A 23,960-nucleotide genomic window follows, 5' to 3' on the forward strand; every position below is an offset into this window, starting at 1 on the left:
GGTGCTGTCCATGAAGACCAGCTCAGCATGAGGACAGGAACCGGTCTGCCTTGGCAGAGTCGTGAACAGTGCATCAGGAGCAACAGAGCAGTGTTGCTCTCACTCAGAAGTTTCTTGCAAACTGAGGACTACCATATACATGCCTCTCATTAGCAATTGGGTTTTAGGTCAACGTATTTTCACACCAAAGTGATGGAAAATTAGAAGGCTTCATGGGATGCCGGCAGGCAGCTGTTTTAATGAGCATTCATGAGAGGGAAATTACTGCAAATGGCGTTCACACAACCAGCCAGTGGGAAGAAACACCCCCCATTAACTCACCAATGGGTGAATTGCTTTGAGATTTTACACTAGTGAGTTTCCGACTTACTGGCTCCCACTAGATTCTCCATTCCTGTCCATCACCAAATCCACCACGGGTGAGATGGGAGAATTCCGCCCTATATCAATGTAAATGAAGAAAGGTTTGCCTTTGACGGCCACCAGCAGCTGATTTAAGAACCACTGGTTAGGCCAATCTAAAACCTGAAAACTCGTTAAAACTTGGACCAAGTTTTTGACCAATTTCAGAGAGGTGTCCTTAGTACACGGAAGAGTTTTTTTCATCTGTTTATGGATATGCAGAGGAATGGCAGAATATTGCTCCTATCAATATGGCAATGAATGTATTTCAGGCACCATCGTTTGATCAGACCAAACACCCAAAAGTGATCATTCCTCCCCCTCCATTATACAACTGAAAAGGGTTTGTTATTTTCCTGAAAATATTGTAGATATATTGGATTTGAGATTAAAACTACAAATATAATTCTGCGGGGAAATATTAGAACACTCCTACATTAAACAAAAAAGATGAAAATAGCAAACCTTTTGTGAAAAGGGAACTAACAAGAATTAAATGTAAATGGTCATGTGTATTACAAAATTCTGGGCAAGTTTTTTTTTCAACCTGGAATCACCCTCCCCCAAAAACAATCAGAATTCAAGCAACAGCTGGAATGCTTAATCTAATGTCCTGTACTTAAATGTGGAAGGTCACAGAGTACTGATCTAAGGAACTGTGAAGTCTTGCTCACCCGACTGTTGACACTTAGTAAATGTAGAAGGAGGGACTTGTGTGTGCATCTGCAAAAGCGTAAGCCCAACAGCAGAAAGAATAGGAAGCTGGTTCTATTCATGATTTGCAGGGGTCCTTCTGAATCAGTGGGGTAAGGCAGAAAGCCCCTCCACCACCTCTGCATTAACTTGTATTATAACAGGATTAAAGTAAATTTAGCTCCTGTATTAGCATACTTTAACCCCATTCACTCTTACTTGATGTTTCCGATGGCCTTTGATCAGCCTTGCATGGTGCTGGTCAACTCAGGACGAAGCAGTCAGAAGTGAGACTGTGAAATTATCCTGATGTTGGATCTCACAAGAAATGTTTGTTGGAGCTTTCTTCCACTTCCAGAGGACACCCTTACATTCCACATAACATTCTATGAAAATAGCTACTGATTTCAATAGAAAGTGGCCATTTGCCAGTCAGGCAGCTCTTATTTTAAGGAAGGGAATTTTGAAGTGTATTACATTTTTTATCATCTTGTCATGCTATTTCCAGAGCTTACTTTCTCATTTATGTTTTAATTTGCATATAAATTAAACTAGCATTGTTGCTTCGAGGCAGTTGTGCACAAAAACATTGACCATACCAGAGTTCTTTGTTTTACTTCAACATGCAGCAGTTAAATGGCAGGGTGGAGAAACCAGACTTAATTTGTACTGATTTAATTGCTTGTTTGTTTTCCAACCACCCTTTTAATATCCTTATTTTAAAACATGTTGCCACTGCTGGCTAGAAGATAACATGATGTTTTATTTTTTGTTATGCATGCATTTCACAAATAGCATTTAATTATTTCCCGTTTATACCTACTAGGGAAAACATGCATTAAGTATTTGCTCAGATGTGTATATATGTACGTATATATGTAATAGATGTATGGAACTTCTTTTAAACTTTGTAAATCATTAAAACAGCACGGCTTAGGAGCCTATTTCTTGTTGAACTGACATGTTGTTTCTTCAAGTTTAGTGTAACTACTTAGAGCTAACAAAAAATGAACGCGTCACAAATTTACAAATTAATTTGACTAACGTTTAAAGTTCAATAGATTCAGTACAGGTTATTTAATTATTGCTGTCACAAATCATATAATTTCCAGAATTTATTAACTGCTATTTGAAAAATGAAATTTACATAATGTTGTGTTAGCCATTGATTTATAGATAGTTTTTTTAGATGTAATAAGCTGTAATTCTATTCCTAACAGATAATGTAATTCACAAATGAAAAATGTCCTTAAGCTAGCCAACACCACGCAGTATTGTATTTATCCATTTTAAAAGCTTCAGAAAAGCAATTAATTAAGGATGAACCATGTGATTGCATCTTTTCTTACAAAACAAGAAAAAGAAGTTATACTATAATGACATAATAATGGAAATGTTGGAATGCAAGGCCCAATTTTAATTGGGTCAAATACTATTTTTTCTGATTTTTTTTTACAATTGTAATCATTATGTAAGCAAAAAATGCTTACTTAATATATTTTATGTTAAAAATATTTCCACTCTCTTTGGATCTTTAAGTTAGGAGTTATTTCATTACTTTTCTACTCATGAAATCTGTCACTGGACTAAAAGTACATCCTTTTAATGACAATCAATTTACTAATAAAAGCTTTTTCTTTAAAATCTTGCACTTCAAAGACACACAACACAGACATTTCTTAGTTAGATCATTAATTAGAGAGTAAACCAAGCATTATCCAGTTGTTTTGTTCTGTTAGAGGGGTACTGTGAATCCTAAAGTGTTTGAGCTAGCTCGTGAAGGGTTGGGAGCTGAAACTTCACTGTGTACTAATTTCAGTGCCATTAGTTAGTACATTTGAATCAAAGGCGTATGTTATTTTCACAAAGCTGTTCTCCAGTTTACTTCAAAAATAACACAAAAGAATTTCATTATCACACGCAGTTTTTGACTACTGTGCATTATTATGATTTATTTGGTTAAAAATATTACTTAGAGCATTATTTTACATTTGTTCATTCAATCAAGATGGATAAATATAAATACATTCAGCGCAATGGTTAGCTTTGTAATTTTCATTGGTGTTTTCCAGCAGAAGGATTAAACTTCATGTCACACAAGGTGTTGCAATACTTCTGGCATATTGAAATTAAATAGTTTTATAGGTTAATTGTCAACTGGACAAATAATATAATCCTTCATTAGCAGCAATTACAGCTCATAAAATTATCCTATCTGTGCTACGATTGTTATTGAACATAAGTACAATTGTTGAGCATTGTTATGGGAGATTTCTGAGAATACACAAAACTCTGTTTTTCTCAGTTAAAGGTGCAATGTTCTCTGTTGTCTACTTGTATTAAGAGGAGAAATCTACTTGATTGGATATATAACAGTTTTATATATTAAGAAATTTTCAATCAAAGAAGATAACACAACGAAGATCAATTATAGTCATCAGATAATTATTTTGCATAGTTCAAATTAAAATTTTATGAAATTCTATTCCAATGTATGCAGCTAAATGCACAATAGAATCATAATATCTATATGCAACGAGATATAGAGCTAGTTAGTTAAAAATAATTGTGATGAAATCTTGTGTAATATCCATAATAAATATTAAGGCAATCAGGATAATTACTGTACCTTTTAATAGAGATGGTAGCCAATTTAAAATAAATGGGTTAACACATTTTCTAAAAGAGTAGGCACAACATTGTATTAATAACTGTTAATATAGTTATTAATACAATGCAGTTGTGTTTCCTTAGAAATAATCCAGGCAATAATACGACATACCAAATGAAGGATGAAATATACAAATCCTTTAATAAGAGTAAAGTTTTAGCTGCACTTCGCAAGAGTTAATTAATTATATGGAACAGGAAATCATACCAAAAGTATATTCCCTAGCAAAATATGATAATGAATCGATTATATTTTTGTCATCAATATTAGCCTGAGTTTGTGTTTGAACTTCCTGTTGTTAAATTATTATTTTATTTCCATGTATGCAAAGCTGATTTTAATGTTATTAAGCCGACATCTAAATTCTAATTTAAATATTCAAATTTGTTTTGAATATTCCCAATGCTGTATTGAAGTGAAGAGCTAAACTTGCAATCTATGTTTTGGAGTCTCAAAAATCGGAATTAATAGCAGAAACACATAATTTAAAAGTCCTCCCACACCTGGAATTTTGTTTCTTATGTTTTGCCTCTTAAATTTCAGGAATAGTTTCCATGAATTGTGGCATATTGTTGTTATTGTATCACATCAAAGGTACCATTAATAATGCCAATGTACCTCTGTTAAAAAAAAATTCACTTACCACATCTCATCCATTATAGCATGGCACCGAAACTTAATTCTTGCTAAACAGAGGGACTTTGTGGGAGTGGGGGGGGGGGGAAGGGGGTCTGGTGGTGTTGGTAGTTAAGGTTGAGGGGACTGAATGTTGCCGTGTTGGGATAATCAAGGTACAAATTCAGTGCTCCTGATTGATCTCTTCACAATTTTAGTATTCCATATCAGCTTTCAAAATTTCCACATCAGAAACAACATAAATCGCATATAGAATAAAGCTTCCTCTATTCTGCTGCATTTTGTTTTAGCCCCAATCTTACAAGAGCACCCCATCCCCCCACTAGTGTTTGTTTTCTTTCTTTCATTTCCTGTAGTAATCCTCGCCATTCCTGTGAGATTGTTAATTTGTGTAAAAATGGCGGGTAGAGTTGTGCTGAGGATTCAATGTCGATGGGAATTAATTTTTATATATGAATGTTATAGCTAGCATTGAGAAGCGATTTTCATCCCATCGGTTTAGACTGCAATCAAATCCATGGCCCAAAGGTAGACAATGTACTGAGCCATGGGAATATTTTAACCATCATAAACTATACCAAGTGGCCAGGTATAATATTGCTGCTGTTTCTATTTAAAAAAATAAAATGAAATACAGAAATGCTAGCAATTGAATGCTTGGACAAACTGAAACGTATGAAAACCTTTGTAAGAACCCTCAAAAATGACCAAAGTGAATTGAAAAGGATCACTTCACTAGATGCATTCAAGCTCGAATGCAAGAAATTACCATAAACTGCATAATCACCACAAGCTGTATTCCTTCTCCACAGAAATGCCTGAACCTTTCAGAAGTTATCTACCTATTTTTGTTCCTTCAAAGAAATGTTAAAAAAATGTTAAGCCACCTGAAGTTAATTCACAAATCAGAGTTTGTTGATCATATATTGGCAGAATTTGGACAATACATTTGGCTACAGAGCCGTGCCTGAAGGAGGGATAATATCAGCCAGGGTCTTCACTCCTAATCACCATCTAAGGAATCCTTTCTGGAAAAAGTGTGGATGCTGCATGAAGCAGGCTGCACTAACACCCACAACTGAATAGCTTGCTGACATTCACTATTCAACTCACAGTTGGAAAATGGGCAATTTGGTGAATTATTGAAGGCATACCAAAGTAAAGGTCGACTCCTTCAAAAGAGGAGCAGATAAAAATTAGAAAAACGAGAAAAAGAACAAATTGCTGAAATTACATTGTATAAATACACCAGCACATGTATCAGTTTAATTGTGGAACAACAGTCGAACAACGTTTAGACCAAGGGTTCTTACAACAAAGGTTTTCAAGTTTACACAAGCATTTTGTTGTTAGTATCTTGTTTCACTGTTTAAATGTAGATTTATAAACAAGACCTGTGTGCAATCTCCTCTGAATTACTTTTTCCCTCATCGTGGTAATTAAAGTATACTGTTTTGGGCTGTTCCTGTAACATATACTGCCTGTATTGTTGAATTAATGCTATTGCTAAAGAAAATAATGTGAAGTACATGTGCGCAGCAAATCACTTCAAGTTGCAGGGGATCAAAGTCAGAATATTGTAGTGATAGCCTGCAGGTGACAGTTTAATTTTTGGCTCTTTCTTCTTTGTAATGTTATTTTAACCTTCATGATTCTCATGATTCTGTACTTTTGTCTTTCTATGTATTTGCTAATTCTTTATTCATGCTTCTTTCACATTTCCTCTTTTTTTCCCTATTGTTTTATTTTCGTCACTTGCTTCTTTCTTTGAGTTCTTCTTTACATATCCTGTAAAAGTTGCCTTTTTCCCTTCGTGAATCCACACTGTGCACTATAGTAGCATTCAGTGGCTGAAAGGCTCCCTGAAACTACCAATGTGTGTTTATATTGAGCCATTAGAAAATATGCGACCCTTCTCAGTCAACACTTGCACTTCAACTTTCTCTTTTTCTTTCTCTTTTACGATTCCATTCAATGCTGTTGTTAATAATCTTCTTCCTTTTGTTCTATATATTTGTATTTTTGGCTATTTTACATTTATACAATTGTCCCCTGCTTATTCCTTTATTTTATTATTCTTGGATCTCCTTAGCCTGTTAGTTCCCTCTTTTTTTTGTTCTTGTTTCTCTTTATTTGAGGCTAAATTCCAAAAATATGAGTAGAGGAAAAGCCAAAGTACAAACAGACATGTGAAAGTGCAAAATAATGATCCCCCAACCTCCCTCCCCCCTCCCTGGCACTATATTAAAGAGAACAGTGAAGATTCATTACAATATTGTACAGAAAGGGAAGGAAAGCTGTGGAATAGCAAATAAGAGTTCCACGAGAAATGTAAAAGCAAAACATTATAAATTTTGAAATTAACCACAGAGAGTGAAATGTGATGGAAAAGTCCAGCAAAATCATGAAAATAGAATGATCAGACACTTTGCAGAATTATGGAATGTATGGAAAGGGATAATAGATATTAATTCCTGTGCCATTAAGTGATCATAACTTGAATATAAAGCAGCAAATGGCCCACTCATCTTCACCTACCTCACTACACTGCAGCTCCTTGCACACTGCCTTGTTAAACTATGATATGAATAAATTTGCATGTTAGTTGGATTTTACATAAACTACATAGACCAATATATCAACCATAACCACTAGTTACAAGTTACACCACTTAGAAATACGACTCCATGTATATTACTAGGTTCATCATGTGTTCTCAAGCACGTGTAATGCTATTAAGAGTTGAATAATGTGGTCAGAGTTTAAGAATATTTACTACCACCGTTTGTCCACTGGCAGCCTAGTTAGTAGGTTATGTACCGAGTATAGTGATGACATGTATGCTCTTGTTGCTTCTTCCAAAGCTGGTGACCATTGCAGCATTTTTTTTCTCTATGAATCTGATTCTCCTAACTGGCTGTACCATGAAAAATATGTTTCACCCTCCAGTATCTTATGTTGGTTGTGATGTCTGTGGATTCAACAATTATTGATATGTATTGTTAATTTTTGCAGAAGGCAAAAGTTTCCCAATCAGTGCTTCTTTTGCGCAATAGAGAAGAATGTAGAATCAAAGAGGTACCTCCTGTATTTTTGATTGGATTAAAGGTTCGGTATTTAAATAAAAGTGGCGCAAAATAAAGACAGTAAAAAAAAACAAATAAATGAAATGTTTTTTTTAAGCTTAAAAGTGAAACATGTTGATAGGATTCTTCAAAATAAATATAATTCTCTTTCCTATGAATTGGTACTTTTTACCCACTTCCTACAGCTTCATCCCAAATTAGGTGTCATTCTTGACTAAATCGGCAATCAGGTCAGCACCTCAAAAGGTGCCATTGCAGCCCTACTGCTAGCACGTGTAATACATGAGCGAATTTACCTGGATTGACTGACTTTCTTGTGCTCAGCCATTGTAAGGAAAGTATTTGATCTCCACGTGTGTCTCCCCAGATTTTCTGCGGTCAGTGTGTGGGAAATCAGGCAAACCAGCAACCCATTCGTGATATAATGTGCTGTGCTATTAGTACCAGCTTGACCATTGTTGTTTTAGACATTTTATACTGAAGTATGCTTTACAATATTCCGTAGGAAGTTTGACTTCCTTCCCCCTAAGTCTGACTGTAAACAATGTTGTTATGAGCATTTTGATAGCAACACATGATGGCAGAATATTTTTAAAGTTCTGTAATATTTTATGTTTGCTAAAGTATTGCAAGTTTTTTTAAAACATAGAGTAGTGATTAATAACAAGGGGTTGAATTATGAGGATGTATTTCCAACTGTCACAGGGGAACGTGATTTTTATAATTGTTTGAGCCATTTATTATGTCTGTTTCCTTGCATCTAATAAACAATTGTCTGGAAGCGGCCTGAGCTTTGGAATCACTTCAGAAGTATTTGAACATATGCACTGCACATGGCATCCAAAAGATGCATTCCTGCTACAAACCGGCTGAGCTGCCTTATCAGCAACATAAATGTCCCACAATCTGATGAGATGAGATGATGAAGGAGATCTTCATCCCGATTAGACCTTCCTTACACACCTATCAAGCCCCCTTTCATTTTGATTCTGAATCCACCTTTGATCATTATCCAGTGACTTCCTGCGTTGAATTAATCTCATTGTTGTTTTTTTGTTTCAAATTCGTCCCTGGATCTAGTTTTGTTTTAAACGTGGCTGTTATGCACGAAGATTGTCTTGGAATGTTATCACGGGGCCTCCCTTATAGAACCATCCGTCATGAAACAACAAGACTGCAAATGATTATGACAACAATAAAATTCAAATCCCTTTAGGAGAAATTCTCCCTCGGCCCTTGAAATTGCAGGAGTGCAGTTGAAGTGTAACGTTTTCCTTTGCAGTTTTGTTTTTCACCTCAAAAAAAACAAATAAAGTTAACACTAAGACATGAGGTTATTGGCAAAATGCTTGCAAACCATCCATAGAAATCCTATTCCATTTCCCTGGGAGCTAAAATTCATTCTCTTCATTGGTTCTCATTTATTAACTGGGGATCTACATGCATCCATCGGGTTCAATTGTTTACTCTGAACAGTTTTGGGTACATTGCTGATAATCGGTGAACTGAAGCAAATGTAAATGGAGTGTAAGATCTAGTCAATGCTGTTTATATCAAGAAACTCGGTGGGGGTAAAGATAATTGAGAGTAAAGATAAAAGATACTTTTCATATATGACTGCACACTAAAAAAAAGTTTGGAAAAAATCAAGATGTGCAAGAATAAAAAGAGTTTGTGATACCTTGTTGATCTTTTGAAATCGACACTGTACCCCTATTCATCTTGATACCGGTATTAAATGTGACCATCAAAATTGTTTCTTCACTTGACCATGTACACAGATCACTCAGTGATGCACAGGTGCTATATACACTCGCACTCTTACACGCGTAGTTCACTACAGTAGCCGACGAGCAATGATAAACCTCATCAACCAATTCATAGTCAAAACTGCAAACATAATGCCGGCTTAAAGACTTAAACCATATTCAACCACAAAAAGTACATATGCATTGATTCATTTAAAATGGCCTCGATCGTAATGAAATGCTTGAAGGGTCAGGTGAATTCAATAATTATTTTGCGAGTGCTTAATATTGTGTATCTATATATTATACATCGTCCGCCCATGTTATTTTACTGTTTTCCTGTGTTATCCTGTTCTAAATTAAGGAAATGTTTAGTCCCACATATTGCGTTTATTGTGAAAATAAATAACAATTTTAATTCCAAAAGCAAGATGTTCTGATTTTCCAAACATACACTAAACCTATAATAAGATACGTGTACATTTGTCAGATGTCTCACATTTTACAAAAGGTTACTGGGCGATGAGATTACGTTTTTCTCCATCATAGTTATGTAGTTATAGATTTAGAATAACTCACATAATTATATCAAGTGCAACGATACATTTTTATTTGAATGTTGAAGTTTTGATATGATTTTTGAATGCTAAGTATTTTTTTGTTTGTGAAATAATCAATCCATTGTATTTATTTCCGGAGCGTGCCCTGTTTAGGTGCATGGTCGAACTTGATATTGTGTTTGTAGATCAATAAAGTTGAAGCTATGTATAGGTCATGTATGAAATATTTAAGAAAGGCAATATGCACTTAGAATGCTCAAGGGTTTGCTTATCGAGTTAAGAACTTTTTCAAAACGAGACGTCTGATTCTCATTTACAAAAATATATTAAGATAGCATGCAACCGTGTCAATTGCAACGCTCTGGACAGTATGTTTAGAAAGTCAACTGATGACCAAACAATTAAACATACTTTCCATCTAGTCTGCGAAAACTAAGACCATACGCTAGGCCAAAGAGACAATTTGAACAAAAACCTTATTGCACCTTTTCTCCGTCCTGCGCAAATTTTGTCTTTATACTAATGAAAGGCCATTTAGTTAGTTGTTTAGAACTTAATTGCAATGTAGCCAATGAGAATGTTTACGGAAAATGGTATCGAATCCGCTGCATGACTTGAACACAATAAGTCAAGGTTAAATGTATCTTATTTAAAAATAAACGCCCTGATCAGCCTCCACCCAAACGTAATTTTGAAAAGTTAGAAATGCATTCGCATGGAAAGAAGTTGCGCTTTCCATTGCTTTATAAAAGTTTGAAATTAAATTGATTTTCGTTAAGATCAACTTCCCCACGTATTCTCTATGCAGGAAAGTATAAAACACTGACAAATGCAAAGGAGATGTGTTCTGCAGATTTTACTTTCTCCCAGATTTAGATTTCAAATTATGCATAACTTATTTTACCCCTGAACCCTTACTTTCTGTCTCCACGACGTTACTACCAATATATTGCAGAAGGGCGCAGTTTGTATCATAATAATGGTATTTGTTGAAATATTTGTTTCTGAAATCTGACTTTTAAATGTTCTTAATTTGTGTAGCGAATTTCACGTGGCAAGTCAAGGGTCACCTCGGGGCATGTCACCATATACAACTGTCGTGGAAAATTATTAGTAATACTTTTTCTCCCTTTGTGCAGAATCACATGTATATTCATGGGCCACTTTGTCCTGGTCAGTAATTACTCTTCTCGAGACTGCATTTGGTAAGATGATGCCCATTCGTTTCTGCGTCTGCTTAACCAAACATGTTCGGGTGGAATAGTGATTTATGACCTGTTTCGATATCTTTTTGCTACGGAAAAGTTTTTCGACTTAATTTTGCAGCGTTTTTTAAAAAAGTTTTGTCGTGGCACCATGTGTAGTAGGGTGCCCGCTTTTATTTTGTTCTAATATTTTTCTTTAAGTTTATGAAATTCTATATGCAATTGATAAATCCACTAATCATAATTAAGATATAGTGGGTTAACTGTTCTGATTCTGTATCCTCTGAACTGCCTACGCGCCCAGTAAAAATATTAATGAATACCATATTCCCTAGCAATATGTACCAAGACTTTGTACCTCTTTCCTTTGTCGTTGAGAAATCCATTGTATAAAAGAAACTGTTACTGGCGAAACTGGTGCCAATGCAAGGTAAAATATTTCTCATTGCAAGTCTCTCTGCAGCAAAACTTCTGCATCTCTTCACAGTGCTCCTTTCCACAGATGAGGTAATCCCATTTTTTTTGGAAGGAACGTATGACTTATTTAATATTGGATAAGTGGCTCGATGGTAAAAAAAAAATCAGGATTGTATGTGAACTTGGAAACTTTCACAACACACTTTGCCCTGAAAGAGTGACGGGCAGAATTCCAAAAATAAAGTTTGACACAATGTTTGAATGACAGTTTTAAAAATTTAAAAATAAAAAAAAGTTTTTTCAATTGGTTCCTGTCAGATTCGAACATTTCTGTAACAGATAATTATTCTATTGGTGACCGTCGAACTTGTATTTACTTTTTGTTATTGTTGTAATTTAAAAGACGCATATCGTGATTCTTGCTTTGAGATGACTTTCCATGTTTTACAGGCGGATAAGTTATTTGTAGAGTAATATTGTATTTGGTTTGTTGAAAAACTGGAATCATTATTGTGGTGCACTGCTTAATCTATTTCCTCTAAATTACCAATATGCAATCAAATAATAAATTCAATGACCGCTGGTCCATTAAGTGACTTTATGCTTAATTCTGTATTGCCCGTGTAACCCTTTTAGAAGAATAATGTTTCTAGAACTATTTTAGTATACGTGAAAATCTGTAATTTGAAGTGATCATTTAGATCTCTTCCATGTTGTTTTGGCTAATTAATGATGACTGGGGAATTCTAAGTAATGTGGACTATTATTCTGCGATTTTAAAAGTTGATGATACCAGACAGACATACAGCTGCCGAGCATGTGGAAAATTATTGGAGCACGATTTCCAGCAGAATAGCCTTTCATCTGCTTCACTGGGCAAAAGGAGCCAATATGAACGAAAAAAATAATAAACACGACTTTATTCCAATCGACCGAGGAACCTTCTAGTTCCAGATACAATCCTAATTTTTTTGTACCATTTGAAATTTTGTCAATGAAATTTCTCGGGAAAAAAAAGTAGTCTGCAAACAACTGGACTCTAAAGTCAGGCATTGGGATGCAATAGTAAGGTGAACTGGAGCTCACTTCTATCTTTTCACAGACACAATTTCCCCAGGATTTTGCTAAGTAGCGTTATCAATATAGATCTATTTTACTCAGTTACAGTATTGGAGGATAATGTCGAGAGACATAATATTAATTTTACTATGCTTTTATTTACATTTACTGTGGGAAACAAATCGAAGTTGCTTGCAATGTTGCTTTCCTGTTATCATATCGTGAATCATCACGAAAAGAAATAGGTTAAATAAGTGAAGCTGAGATATTAGATGAAACTGAACGAAGTTTTGATCCTTAGTAACATTATGTGAACGTATAAATGCTATAACAATACTAAATGATATACCGCACTAACAAGATTACAAGAGTTGGGGAAAACTTGATTTATACGACGGACTGTTCATGTGAGCAGCAAAAGTAGTTAGTAGTGTCCCTGTCCCTGTCCTCGAAATGGTAACTTAGCATGGTATCTGGAAACTGTGTACAATTCAGTGCAGCCATGAATATACTCTCATAAACTAGGTGTGCGGGAAGTATCTTTGGGGAAAGCTGAGAAAATAACAAGCCAGATTTAAATGTGTTTACATACAAGGGTGAAAGTTGAGTCAAGGTTCTGGACTGCTTTTCCACAGCTCCAGAATACAATAATGGTGCGATTTTCGGATAAGTGATGTAATGCTTGAATGAACGGATGGAAGCGGGGAAACTTCATTAAAAGTGCGTTTTGCCACGCAGCATTTATGTATATCATGACACAAAATGAATGCATAAAAGCGTGTTTGTTCACGTTTGCCTATTGGGTAACACTGACTGGCCTACGGAATCCGTAAGATTTAGTAGTTTATTCAGTTCAGGGAGGGGCTCTAACTGCAGCAGTTATATTATTGATGTGCCCCGCACAACATGGTGAGGTTGAGATTGCATATGCCTTATTGCACAGAACACAACAAATATCAAGTCGGTAACTTTAGTTCAAACTAAATCCTTTGGGTAGCTCGAAAGCCAGTCGGAAATCTTGCCATTTACAGTAAAACGCGATTAAACCACAAATATTTCGATTATGTTAGACACTAAACCTACATTGGAATCAAATATTCTAATTTTACAGATATGCGTCAGCTCTACTAATTTCATTGGGGACATCAAAGGAAATAACTCGTATAGCAACAAAACAAATCCACTTGTTATTCACGTTTTTTGTATAGTTTCACCCACTTCTCAAGACGAGTGCAAAATGTGCACCATTCCTCCTTAACCCCAGAAATAAAATATGCAAGGCGATGATTATCAAACTCTTCAATCTTTCCACTATTTTTATATATCGCATTCATTTTTGTAAGGAAGAGCTATTGGCCCTCTTTCTCTCTGTCTATAACACACAGACATAAGGCTGATAAGATCAGATACAGTATGTTCTGTTAATGTATCCTGGCTCTTCAGAATCTGTTCCCTGACCCCCCAAAGGGCAAGTCGGCTCTCCGCCTCTTCCTCGCTTCCGATATGATTCCGGGATAGGGGCACAGACGACAGGGTGACTGACAGAGGACAGAAGATGCGACCCTCCAGGGCGGCTAATAAGAGTGGCATAGGCGCGACTCCTAACAGGTACCTGCCAATGGGTGGAAAATAAATACCCTCCCTTCCCGTTTTACATTCAATCTGTGCAGCGTGGTGTGTCCATTCACATTAATATCAACCATTATGAAAGGGGACGTTTAAATATAATCTGGTCGGACATAATGGTAGCATAGTAAATAATGAATATCATCTCAACTAAGTGTTTGAGTGGAATGTGTTGGGAGTGCGCTATCCTGACACAGTAATATGAATGTAGTACAAATCTACATATGTTCTTCAGATGTGCCGAAAGTGTGCACAGATATAGGAATAGGCCTTCATGCATGTATGTATCAACATACATATCTCAATTCTTGATTTATTATGTGCACATTTATAAATATTCTTATTATCCATAAGATGACTTGGTGTTTTATTAAAATATTACAAAAATATTACAACTATTATGCCTGCAGATACAGTTCATGAAACATGCAACTTTGTTTTTTTCCGTGGCCACCTCAAAGGATGTCTCCTCCGCCAGTTAAAGTGACAAGTAATTTATATTATTCAGAGCACGGAAGATGAGTTTCGCTCAATATAACATCATATAACAACATCGACGATAACACGCTTCTTTTTTTAACGCCACTAGGAGGTTCCAGAATACAGCGCTTCACGATAATAGGATAATTTCACTTTATCTGTCCTGTGTCATAGAGTAAAAGTTTACAGTACAATGCACCGAGTGACGTGGCTACCGAAATTTAACCAATACAGTTATTCCTTTCAAATTGATGCTGAATACTTCTGTCGAAATAACACACTTGAATTAAATTTTGTGTTCTGTTCTCGAAACAGTTTGGTGGGAATTACTTTGCATATAAATCCCTCCTGAACAACTCAAGTTAAACAGCATTGTATCACATTGGCCCTGTTTAATTTTACTTTCCACAAAGTAACAATTTTTAAACCAAGAAACGTATAGGATTCACTTCACACTCACGAGCTTTTTATTTGAGTTAACATTAATTAGAAATTATTCTTTTTTGTAACAATGTAACAATAAATTTGATGCTTGGGGAAGGGAAGGTTTATATTAAACAGTAGGTTTCATTTCCCAAGAATACGTTAAGGTAACATGATGCGGCGTAACATTATGTTCCATATTTAATATTAAACCAGGGCAAAGGTAGGCTTACGATATGCATATATATGGATACACATATATAGAATAGAATTAGTTGCCTTATGTTTAAACGCAATAAAATAAATGTTGTTCTGCAGAACTATGATGAGTTTCGTTCGATTCTTTGAAATGGTTACCTTTAATAGGGCCTTCAAGTGTTTCTTATTGTATGTTGGCTTAACTGAAATAAATAAATATATATATATCCACGCCTTGTCATATTGTGTATGGAAATGGTTTGCAGTTTTAATGTATTGCGTTTAACTGTAATGTGGTGCGTTAGGTAATAATTGGAGCTGCTGACAAAGGTCTTCAAACAGGCACGCATGAAATCCAAACACAATTTACTCATTGGACACTATCTTGTCAAAACTCAAGAAAATCCAACAATTCGCAACTCCATCGTGGTGTTTCTTTTAAGCAACAGTTCACACTGTGCAAGATAAATGTAACTTGCTAAAATAAAAGTTTCGCTGGCCAAACTCTTTCCTCTTTCTGTACTGTAGGGATTCTTATTCTATGAATAAACTTTTGCTTCGTAAAGCAAAATTCGCGAAAAGAGGATAATCCGCAGTATATTTGAAACATTTCTTTTTCTAATTCTTCGAACAAGAAGTTTTAGTTATCGGTTCTATAATTAAAATAAGCAAACATTCAGGTGATACACAGTATATGATTACATTGTAATGGGGAAATAAGGCACTTTCCCTGTTTGGTCAGAGCCAAAGCTAGAGGGCGCTAACTTGAATTTGCTCGCGCGGGTTCTCAACATCGGAATTTGTGCAAAAGATCCCCCATCTTTAGGCCAATATTCACATACCATGGGAGTTCAAATGCTCCGATAATCTTCCCAGTTCTAAATTAGAACTGAGTTGCTTATTAACTATATTTAGCAATTCCTCACTACATTTTAAGGGATTGTGCTGAAGGGGCACAGGTTTCAGGTTTACCAGTGCGTCACTGACTGGTTGGAAGTGCTTCAAGGGAAAAACTCTGCAAATCTGACTAGGTGCCCGAAATATGACGACATGCTTTATTTTATTGCCCTCCAGGAAATAAGGGTCTGAGTCCAGCCAAGAATAAAACAGAAATGCTTGGTTGGCGTGTAAAAACAGCTGAGAGCGAAATAGAGACTTCAGACAATTCTGAGAATTGGGAGTTTCCTGTTATTTTCATTTTTGGTCGCAAATATTGGACACAATTCCCACCTAGACAACAACCGCCCCTACTCCACAGTGGGGTTATACCTGACTCCTCAATACAATCTCATTGTACAATGTTTTATTGTTAACTCGTGAGCCTTCATAGCGCTGTCACAAGTGCGCTATAAATCCACATTTTCATGTTCGGGGAAGATTTGGGCTTTCGATTGCAATTCTATGTTCACTTTGCACCAACAAAAATGAAACATAATGGGATCGTTCCTATATATACATATCTATATTTGGGACAATAACTGTGTTTCGTACTTTACATCAAAAGGGAACATTCCTTCCTGATGCGGGTGTTGAAGAGATTCTACACTTGTGGGTGGACACCTTATCATCATTGAAAATATGACCGTGGAAATTTTCCTCTGATTAACTCGATTGTATTTTACACTGATGATAAACTTTCAATTTTTGCACCAACATGTTAGACGGTCGGGTGAAGAAAATAAAAGGCAACTTCTGTTCCATACGTCGTTTTCACTCTAACTATATTGACTTTTCTTGCTAAGGCGCCTTTTAGCAGCGGTTACTTCCTTGCTTAAAGATATTGTAGATATGTGCTGGGAAAATAGCCTTCATCGTGTTGCCCCCCCCCCCCCCCCCCTTCAGATTTCATTACCTCGTAAAATGAGTATTTATTTCTGACACTGATGGAATGAAATTCTACCAGAATTGATGACTTTCAACACGTCGTTTAGGCCTCCTTTCTGGGGGATAGGTAGTTTTAAAATTGCTAACGCCGATGCCATTTTATCACAGCGTTTCCTAAATCGCATCATTTCCACATTTCAGCATATTTGGACAGTTATCTTGACAAGTAATGTTTCAAACCACTGGGTAGCGCATTTCCGATATCTTTGTCCCTCTTTCTGTCTAAACGTGCCTCACATTTCTCTTCCATCACTAACTTGATTTTGCTTTACTGAAAAAACAGTAAGGATAAGAATTATGGCGAAGGCTTCCTCTGTTTTCTGCCTGCAAGGGGGGAGTGAATCAAAGTACCTGCAATATTTTCTCCCTCTGACCCTCTATTTTTAGCGAAATGTTAAGTCCACATTGCTGTTAGAACTTGACTACAAATAATTAAATCGGAAATGGTCTTATATTTACATGTTCTAACGCACCACGACTGGGAGGAAGCAGCTTCCCAGTGTTAGGGATCTGGTGGCTGATGACCAGGATATCAGACGATTATAGATAAAGGAATGAGTATCAGACAATACAGTTCAAAGAACAAATTATTATCGGAAATCTTTCGGGAAAGGAGAGTCGAAAAGTTTCTGCTAAATGTTTTCTCATTTTAAAATAAATGCCAAGAGGCAACTCTCGCCGATTGAAAGAACAATCTTAATTTATCCCAAAAGCCGTTTTTTTTTGTTGCAACTATCACCTAGGATTTATTAACGTTGGGCCTTGCATAGATAACCATCTGGCTCCACATATGGGGAACAATACTGCCGCTTACACCAGCTAAACGACAACGTTACGAAAGTTTTTTTTCAAAAGTTTGTGATTTTCTGTTTGAAATGTGTTTCCAACAAAGGCGAAGCTCGTTAGAGAAACCTCTGTGGGCATCCTGTTTGCAAAGCAAACGTAGCAAAAGTAAGTTGGAACATAAAACAAACGTCTGCCTCTAAACCTTCTCCAATTTGTTGCAGGAACTAAAATGTAATTAAACAATTTGTCTGCAGGATACATGAAAAGGAATAATTGTGTACTTTTATGTAACACACGGAGAGAGATATATTTGAATAACACACATATTATATAACTATATATGTGTGTGTGTAAGGTCTCGCAAAACAGTATCTCAAACTTCAATTCTAGAAGTGTTATTCCTAATGCACGCTTTTACTGAAAATGCAGAAAAATGAATGGAAACCGCGCCTCCAAAACGGGACATTAATGATGTTAATTCGGCGCTAAGCCAAACACTCAAATATCGAGTGGCAGGTATTGTAATGTTACTTCTGGGGTTTTTTTGCAATAGTGCCCAAAGATGCTTCACGTCCAACCTCAAGCTCTGTTTTTTTTTTCGAGAAGTGATTTTTTTCAGTTAATAGTGATGCATTGTGTTTAACAAACTTTAATGTACAAGGTCCCTCCCACTCCCTCACATAATGCTTGTTTTATTTTTTTTTAATGCCAATTGGGGTGCATTTTACAAAGTAACATTTGGTGCTATTAAAAGATGTCAGATTTGTGTTGGCGACTTAAACGAGAACCAGGGATCTTAGCTGACGTGCTTAATTATCACTGTTAGCAGTTCACCTTTGATGCTGACTGTGTTTGGATGGGTCCCTTAAACCAAAATTAGAGTCTAGCAGGAAAATAACAAGTGCGATACCAAACTATTAGTCAGAGTGTGCACCGAGCACAGTCTACATTTTATTTGAAGCTACATCATTTTGAACATAGTAAAATCTTTGGCATGTAGCGGCGATTCATTATGTAGTCTCTCTATAATTTCTGAACAAGTTCAGAAAAAAAGACGGGGTTCACATAAAATCTCTAGACCTGACCGACATTGACTAAAACAATTAGCGACAACATTGAGAACGAAATGATAAAATCTCCATCAAGTAGGGATCGCTAGACATCTCCTTACCTGAAATTAAATATATACAACGCCATAATGTGTTTGGTTATATATAATTTTAAAATGCTTGAATTATACTTCAGTCCATATAGATACACGCAGATCGAATTTAAATAGCACCTGTCACAGTCCTTTATTCAAATTGGATAAAACGGAACAACTTCAGTCACTGTCCTCCTTCTCGTCTTGAATTGTGGTGGTGGAATGATTGTAAAGTCCCTGCGCCATGAGATGGAGAGCCAAGCTGTTCTTCAGACCACTGGCTTTCTTGATCTTGGCCCGCTTGTTCTGGAACCAGATTTTGATCTGGGACTCGTTCAGACTGAGTTCTTGTGCTAAAGTTTGCCGCCGCTGCTCTGTGATGTAGCGATTGGTCTGGAACTCGGCTTTGAGTCTCTGAAGCTGCTCGGCTGTGAACGCTGTCCGCGGCCGCTTGTCTTCCTTTTCGCTTTTCTTCTTCTTCAGTTTCCGAGTGCGTGGACCTGTGGAAACGGCGACAGAGACACACAGAGGGAGAGATAGAGAGGGGGAGAGAGAGAAAAAAAAACAAATGGTCACACTTTAATATTCCTCTTCTAAACAGAGAGCGTTCAACGCCTACAGAGATCCAGATAGTGAAATATATATATCGTAAAATGCATAGGCGCCCTTTAAATAGGCGGCCATATTTATAGTTTTAAAATTAACAAAATGGCGCAAAGTACATTTCCCACAACAGAACAATGCTGCCAGAGGGAAAAGACCTTTTATCTGATGTTTTAGTTCACATTGCAGTGTCTTATTTTATCCTGCTGGGACTGCATGCTTCATTTTTATTTCGTTAGATTTTTTTTTCCTGTGTATTAACGTTCATTAACGTTGTAAAGGTTTGCACATTGTACTGGTTACTGGGTGCAAAATGTAATGTAAACAAGGCGATAATATCGCACGCGTTCCTCAGAAATATTACCCAGCCGCAGAAGTGAAAATGGAAAGTTGAAATCATTGTCATCTGGAAGGGACTCCCTCCGCATTCCTGATTATCCTTTACTTGCAATATACTCCTGGAAATGTGTCTCTGCCAATAGACAACCTGTCTTAATGTCTCCCCACCTACGTGGGGAAAAATGCGCCGCCTTTTTAATGGCAACAGCACATAATTTGTGAATTAGGATCGGTTCGACACAGAGCGTGAGGCAGGTCAACTTCTGAGCTGGACTGTGTTTCAATTTTCAATTAACACTTACAAGGTTTATTCGGCGGGCTGCTTTCTGCTTACAGCAAGTGTTTCCGATGAAACGATCCAGTAAATTTAGGCCCGTGCCTTCAGACTGGATTACCAAACTCAGCAAAGGTCGGAAAACACCGGGGTAACACGCAGAGAGAGGGGGGAAATCCCACTTTGTAGTAAATGTGCAGGAAATAGCAGCGGGCCTGTGTAAAATGGGACACTGTGATGTTGCGTGTGTGCCGTATTACCGTCAAGTTCCAGATAAACCCCAGATTTCGCTTAAAGCTCTGATTTACAGCAAATTTATCTTGGATAATCCTGTCACAGCAACTTCTGCATTACATAACCTTATGAGAGTAACATGAGACTAATCAGCCAAGTGTGAGTAAGACAGAGGGGGCATATCAATTTAGAAGCACATTACCAAGGGCAACAAGGATCCAACTCTGTCCTCAATATTGTGAGTAGATTTAATAGAATAATTGGTAATTACAAAGTCCCTCCTCGATATTACACTCTGTGGTGGAATAAACCTTTAAGAATTAAAAAAAAGGAATCTACATCTACTAAAAAACGCGCCCACACTGCGCTTGGAAATGTTAATAAAATCATTTTACTACTTGATTGAAAAGCTAAAAAGTGACGTTTTGCTAAATGTTTAGCCTGACAGCTCAATCAATCAATCAACTCGTCAATCAAGCTGGCTTTTCTTAGTTTGAAGAGCCCAGTGCCATGAATAGCTCGATCCACACGGCTTGGACGGAGACGTTTGCAGGATCGCTTTCATTAGAGTAGGAATCTCTCTTGGTCCTCGGCAAAGCACACCAGAGTCAGCAAGCCAGCCAGGCCCTGGCACACTATACGCACACACACACACACACACCGTCCGCTCAGATATGCGGTAAACTTGTGCTGGAAAGCAGACACCAAACACTTCCTCAAACCGATGCTTTTCGATTCTCGTGCCTCGTAGGAATGCTATTTATGACTGGCTGTGCTATTTATATCCGGAAGTGCTCTTGGTGTTACACCGAGCATGTGAAATTCGCCAGTCTGTTATTTACAGAAACCGTTTTCCTTTGTTTGCCAGGGACCAGAGGAGACCAATATAAGGCCTATATTAATAGATAAGAATTAATGAGCTCAGGAATAATTTTGCATCATTGTGAGAGGCAAGAACGAATGATATATTCGGCTTCACTGAAACAGGATGGACACTAGCACCATTAGAACAAGCATTAAGTGACAGGTTTTTGCTAAAAACAGATGTTAGGAAAACAGGGGTAAACATATCTCTAGCCTGGCTTATTGAATATTTAATAATTATAATGTATTTTTGATCGAAGATTATGGACGGGACTGAATTAATTCTATCTGTATTACCAAACTATCCGTTCACACATTTCTACAACTCGAATTAATAAGAATCCTGTCCTTTGTTTTATATTTAAAAATCGCTTACAATTTTCTAGATGGCCACACTTTAGTTTTAGAAATAGCAACACAGTAGCTGGATGCACAGTCTGGTATACCTTCAGTCCCTGGCCTTCAGGCCTGTAATGCTGTGATAAACATCAAGGCCCAAAACTTCCAAGTCTTGCTCCGTGTCGCTGTTTCACCGTGGCGTGTGCCCAACTGTTTAAACCGTACAACTTCATTACTATCGATCTGAAACATCTACAACTTTACATTTTTTGTGACACAACCCCCTCTATGCATTTTACGGCGGTGACTATCGGTGCCTTTTTTTTCCTTTTTCGATGCCACACTTCAGTTACAGAGAAACAAATGAACGAAAAAGCCTTGCGGATACCGCTCGCCGAGGCCAGTTTGAAAATAGCTACACGTTCCTACGGCGTTATTTTCTTATTTTTAAAATAAATTAGCCTCTAGATTGACAATTTTAGCTCTGGGCAAAACAAAACCGCAGCAAATTGGTTGGATTTTTGATGTTCGCGTGTACTATTTTCTCGCTCGTGTTATAAGAAGCATGAAATGTCTTACCAGAGGAGGGTCTATCTGAATATCTAGTACAATAAACCCAGGCAGGCCACATAAGAGACGCTGCTGATGCTGATTTGATTCCATCACTGTTAGATATAGGTTCTGCATTGGCTCCCACAAGCATGAGCGCCGAGCCAGTGTTTTCTGCATACTTTGCCGAATGAGTTCCATTGCCTTCGGTTTGCTTTGGTTGGGGCTGTTTGGAGGGCTGCGAGGAGCTGTCAGTACAGTCTAAACTCGGGCTCAGACTCGAGGCGTTCAACGGCCTGGTGAGCGGGTTGACGTTCTCTCTGCCGGATGTCTGCGCCCGATCTCTGTCCTTCTTGCACCCAAAGTCCGGCCTCAGGATATTGTCAATAAAAAAGTTGGTGTTTCTGTGCGGCGGCTGCGCCGCTGGATGGGGCTGGATTTGGGGAGACTGAAAAGGTGGAGAGAGAGAAACGCTTTCCGCCTCGCTCGATTCTCGACTTTCCAGGCGATTGTTTTGATCCTTTTGCTCTTCCATATTTCAGGGGGAAGGGGGAAGGGGGAGGGGGGTGGGGGGGGAGAGGGAGGAGGAGGAGGGGGGTGAGGGGAAGGGGAGGAGGGGGGATAAAAACTGTCAATTTCACCGACTTCCCCACTTGAGAGGCGACGTGTTCGAAAGGAGGGGAAGCCAAGGCACCTTGTCTGGATCACTTTCCACAGGCTTTCCCCTCCCCAAGCTCACTTTGCAAACGACACTTGTCCTATGGGTTTGGCATGGCGAGTGTCTGGGTGGTTGTTTTCACCCCCACATCACATACTTACTGGGGCTGGCACTACATTGATCTTTGTTTGGGAGTCCGTGTGCCGATTCCCCCTCTCTGTGTGTGTGTGTCTTTCTCTCTCTCTCTGACAGTGCGGGTTTTGCAAACTCCTAAATCGCAGCCTCTTTCAGGCACTTTTTGCAGGGAACCGGAAGCACGTGAATGGTAGGCACGTGCGATCCACCAATCACAGAGCTCAGCGTCAGGCCCCCGGGGTGATCTCCTAGTGACAGCGCTGACGCCGACCAATCAGAGCCGCCGCCCTGGGCAAATAAATAAAAGCCAGATGAAATGCAATGAGGGATTCACCGCTGTGTCTGCAGATCTCACTGTCTTTCCCAATAAGCCAAAAAAAGGGCCCACGCCAAAATCAACACCCAGATTTTTAGATTCAGAGAGAGCCCAAGGCTCGTGTGAAACTCCCCCTTTTTTTAAAGCAAAGTTGAAACATGTCAAACCAACTAGATGCTTTCCGCGGGTTTCAAATAACTGGGAACTAGTTAATATATTAACACAGCAGAAGCAGAATTCTTTATTGTATAAAACAGTGAGTACAAAATTATTGAGTTTCATCGCGAAAGTAGTGTACATGAATAAGATTAAAATGCACATACTTTAGTGATACAGTATTTTGCAACGGTGTATATATCTATGTGCATCTTTCTGTCGATATAATTGTGTAACTCCAGCCACCAATAATTGCATTTTACTTTTTTATTGACGATGAAACTTTGCATCTTCTTTTCCCATCTTGGCTCTCCTCTCTCCATTTGTCTTATTAGTAAAGGTGCAATCTTCTAGTGGATTATTAATGCGCGCTGCACGTATTAGCAGCTGCAGAGAAATAGGGTTTCGTCAAGTTTTGAGTGAAGATGAGCTATGAACTCAAAATGTGGTGTGCTGCTTCTAAACTGTGCCACTG

At 37.6% G+C, this 23,960-nt stretch overlaps 1 protein-coding gene across 1 annotated transcript; it reads right to left on the reverse strand.

The window, feature by feature from the left end:
* Window positions 1–18,813: 18,813 nt before the first annotated feature.
* On the reverse strand, window positions 18,814–23,151 carry en1a (engrailed homeobox 1a). The gene is made up of 2 exons (XM_078229166.1): window positions 22,251–23,151; window positions 18,814–19,518 (listed from the first exon to the last, which is right to left on the reverse strand). Exons 1-2 carry the CDS (start codon window positions 22,753–22,755, stop codon window positions 19,199–19,201), a joined length of 825 nt encoding a protein of 274 aa, XP_078085292.1. The 5' UTR covers window positions 22,756–23,151; the 3' UTR covers window positions 18,814–19,198.
* Window positions 23,152–23,960: the final 809 nt, after the last annotated feature.

Source organism: Mustelus asterias, chromosome 14 (assembly GCF_964213995.1).
Source record: "Mustelus asterias chromosome 14, sMusAst1.hap1.1, whole genome shotgun sequence".
Classification (NCBI taxonomy): Eukaryota; Metazoa; Chordata; class Chondrichthyes; order Carcharhiniformes; family Triakidae; genus Mustelus; species Mustelus asterias.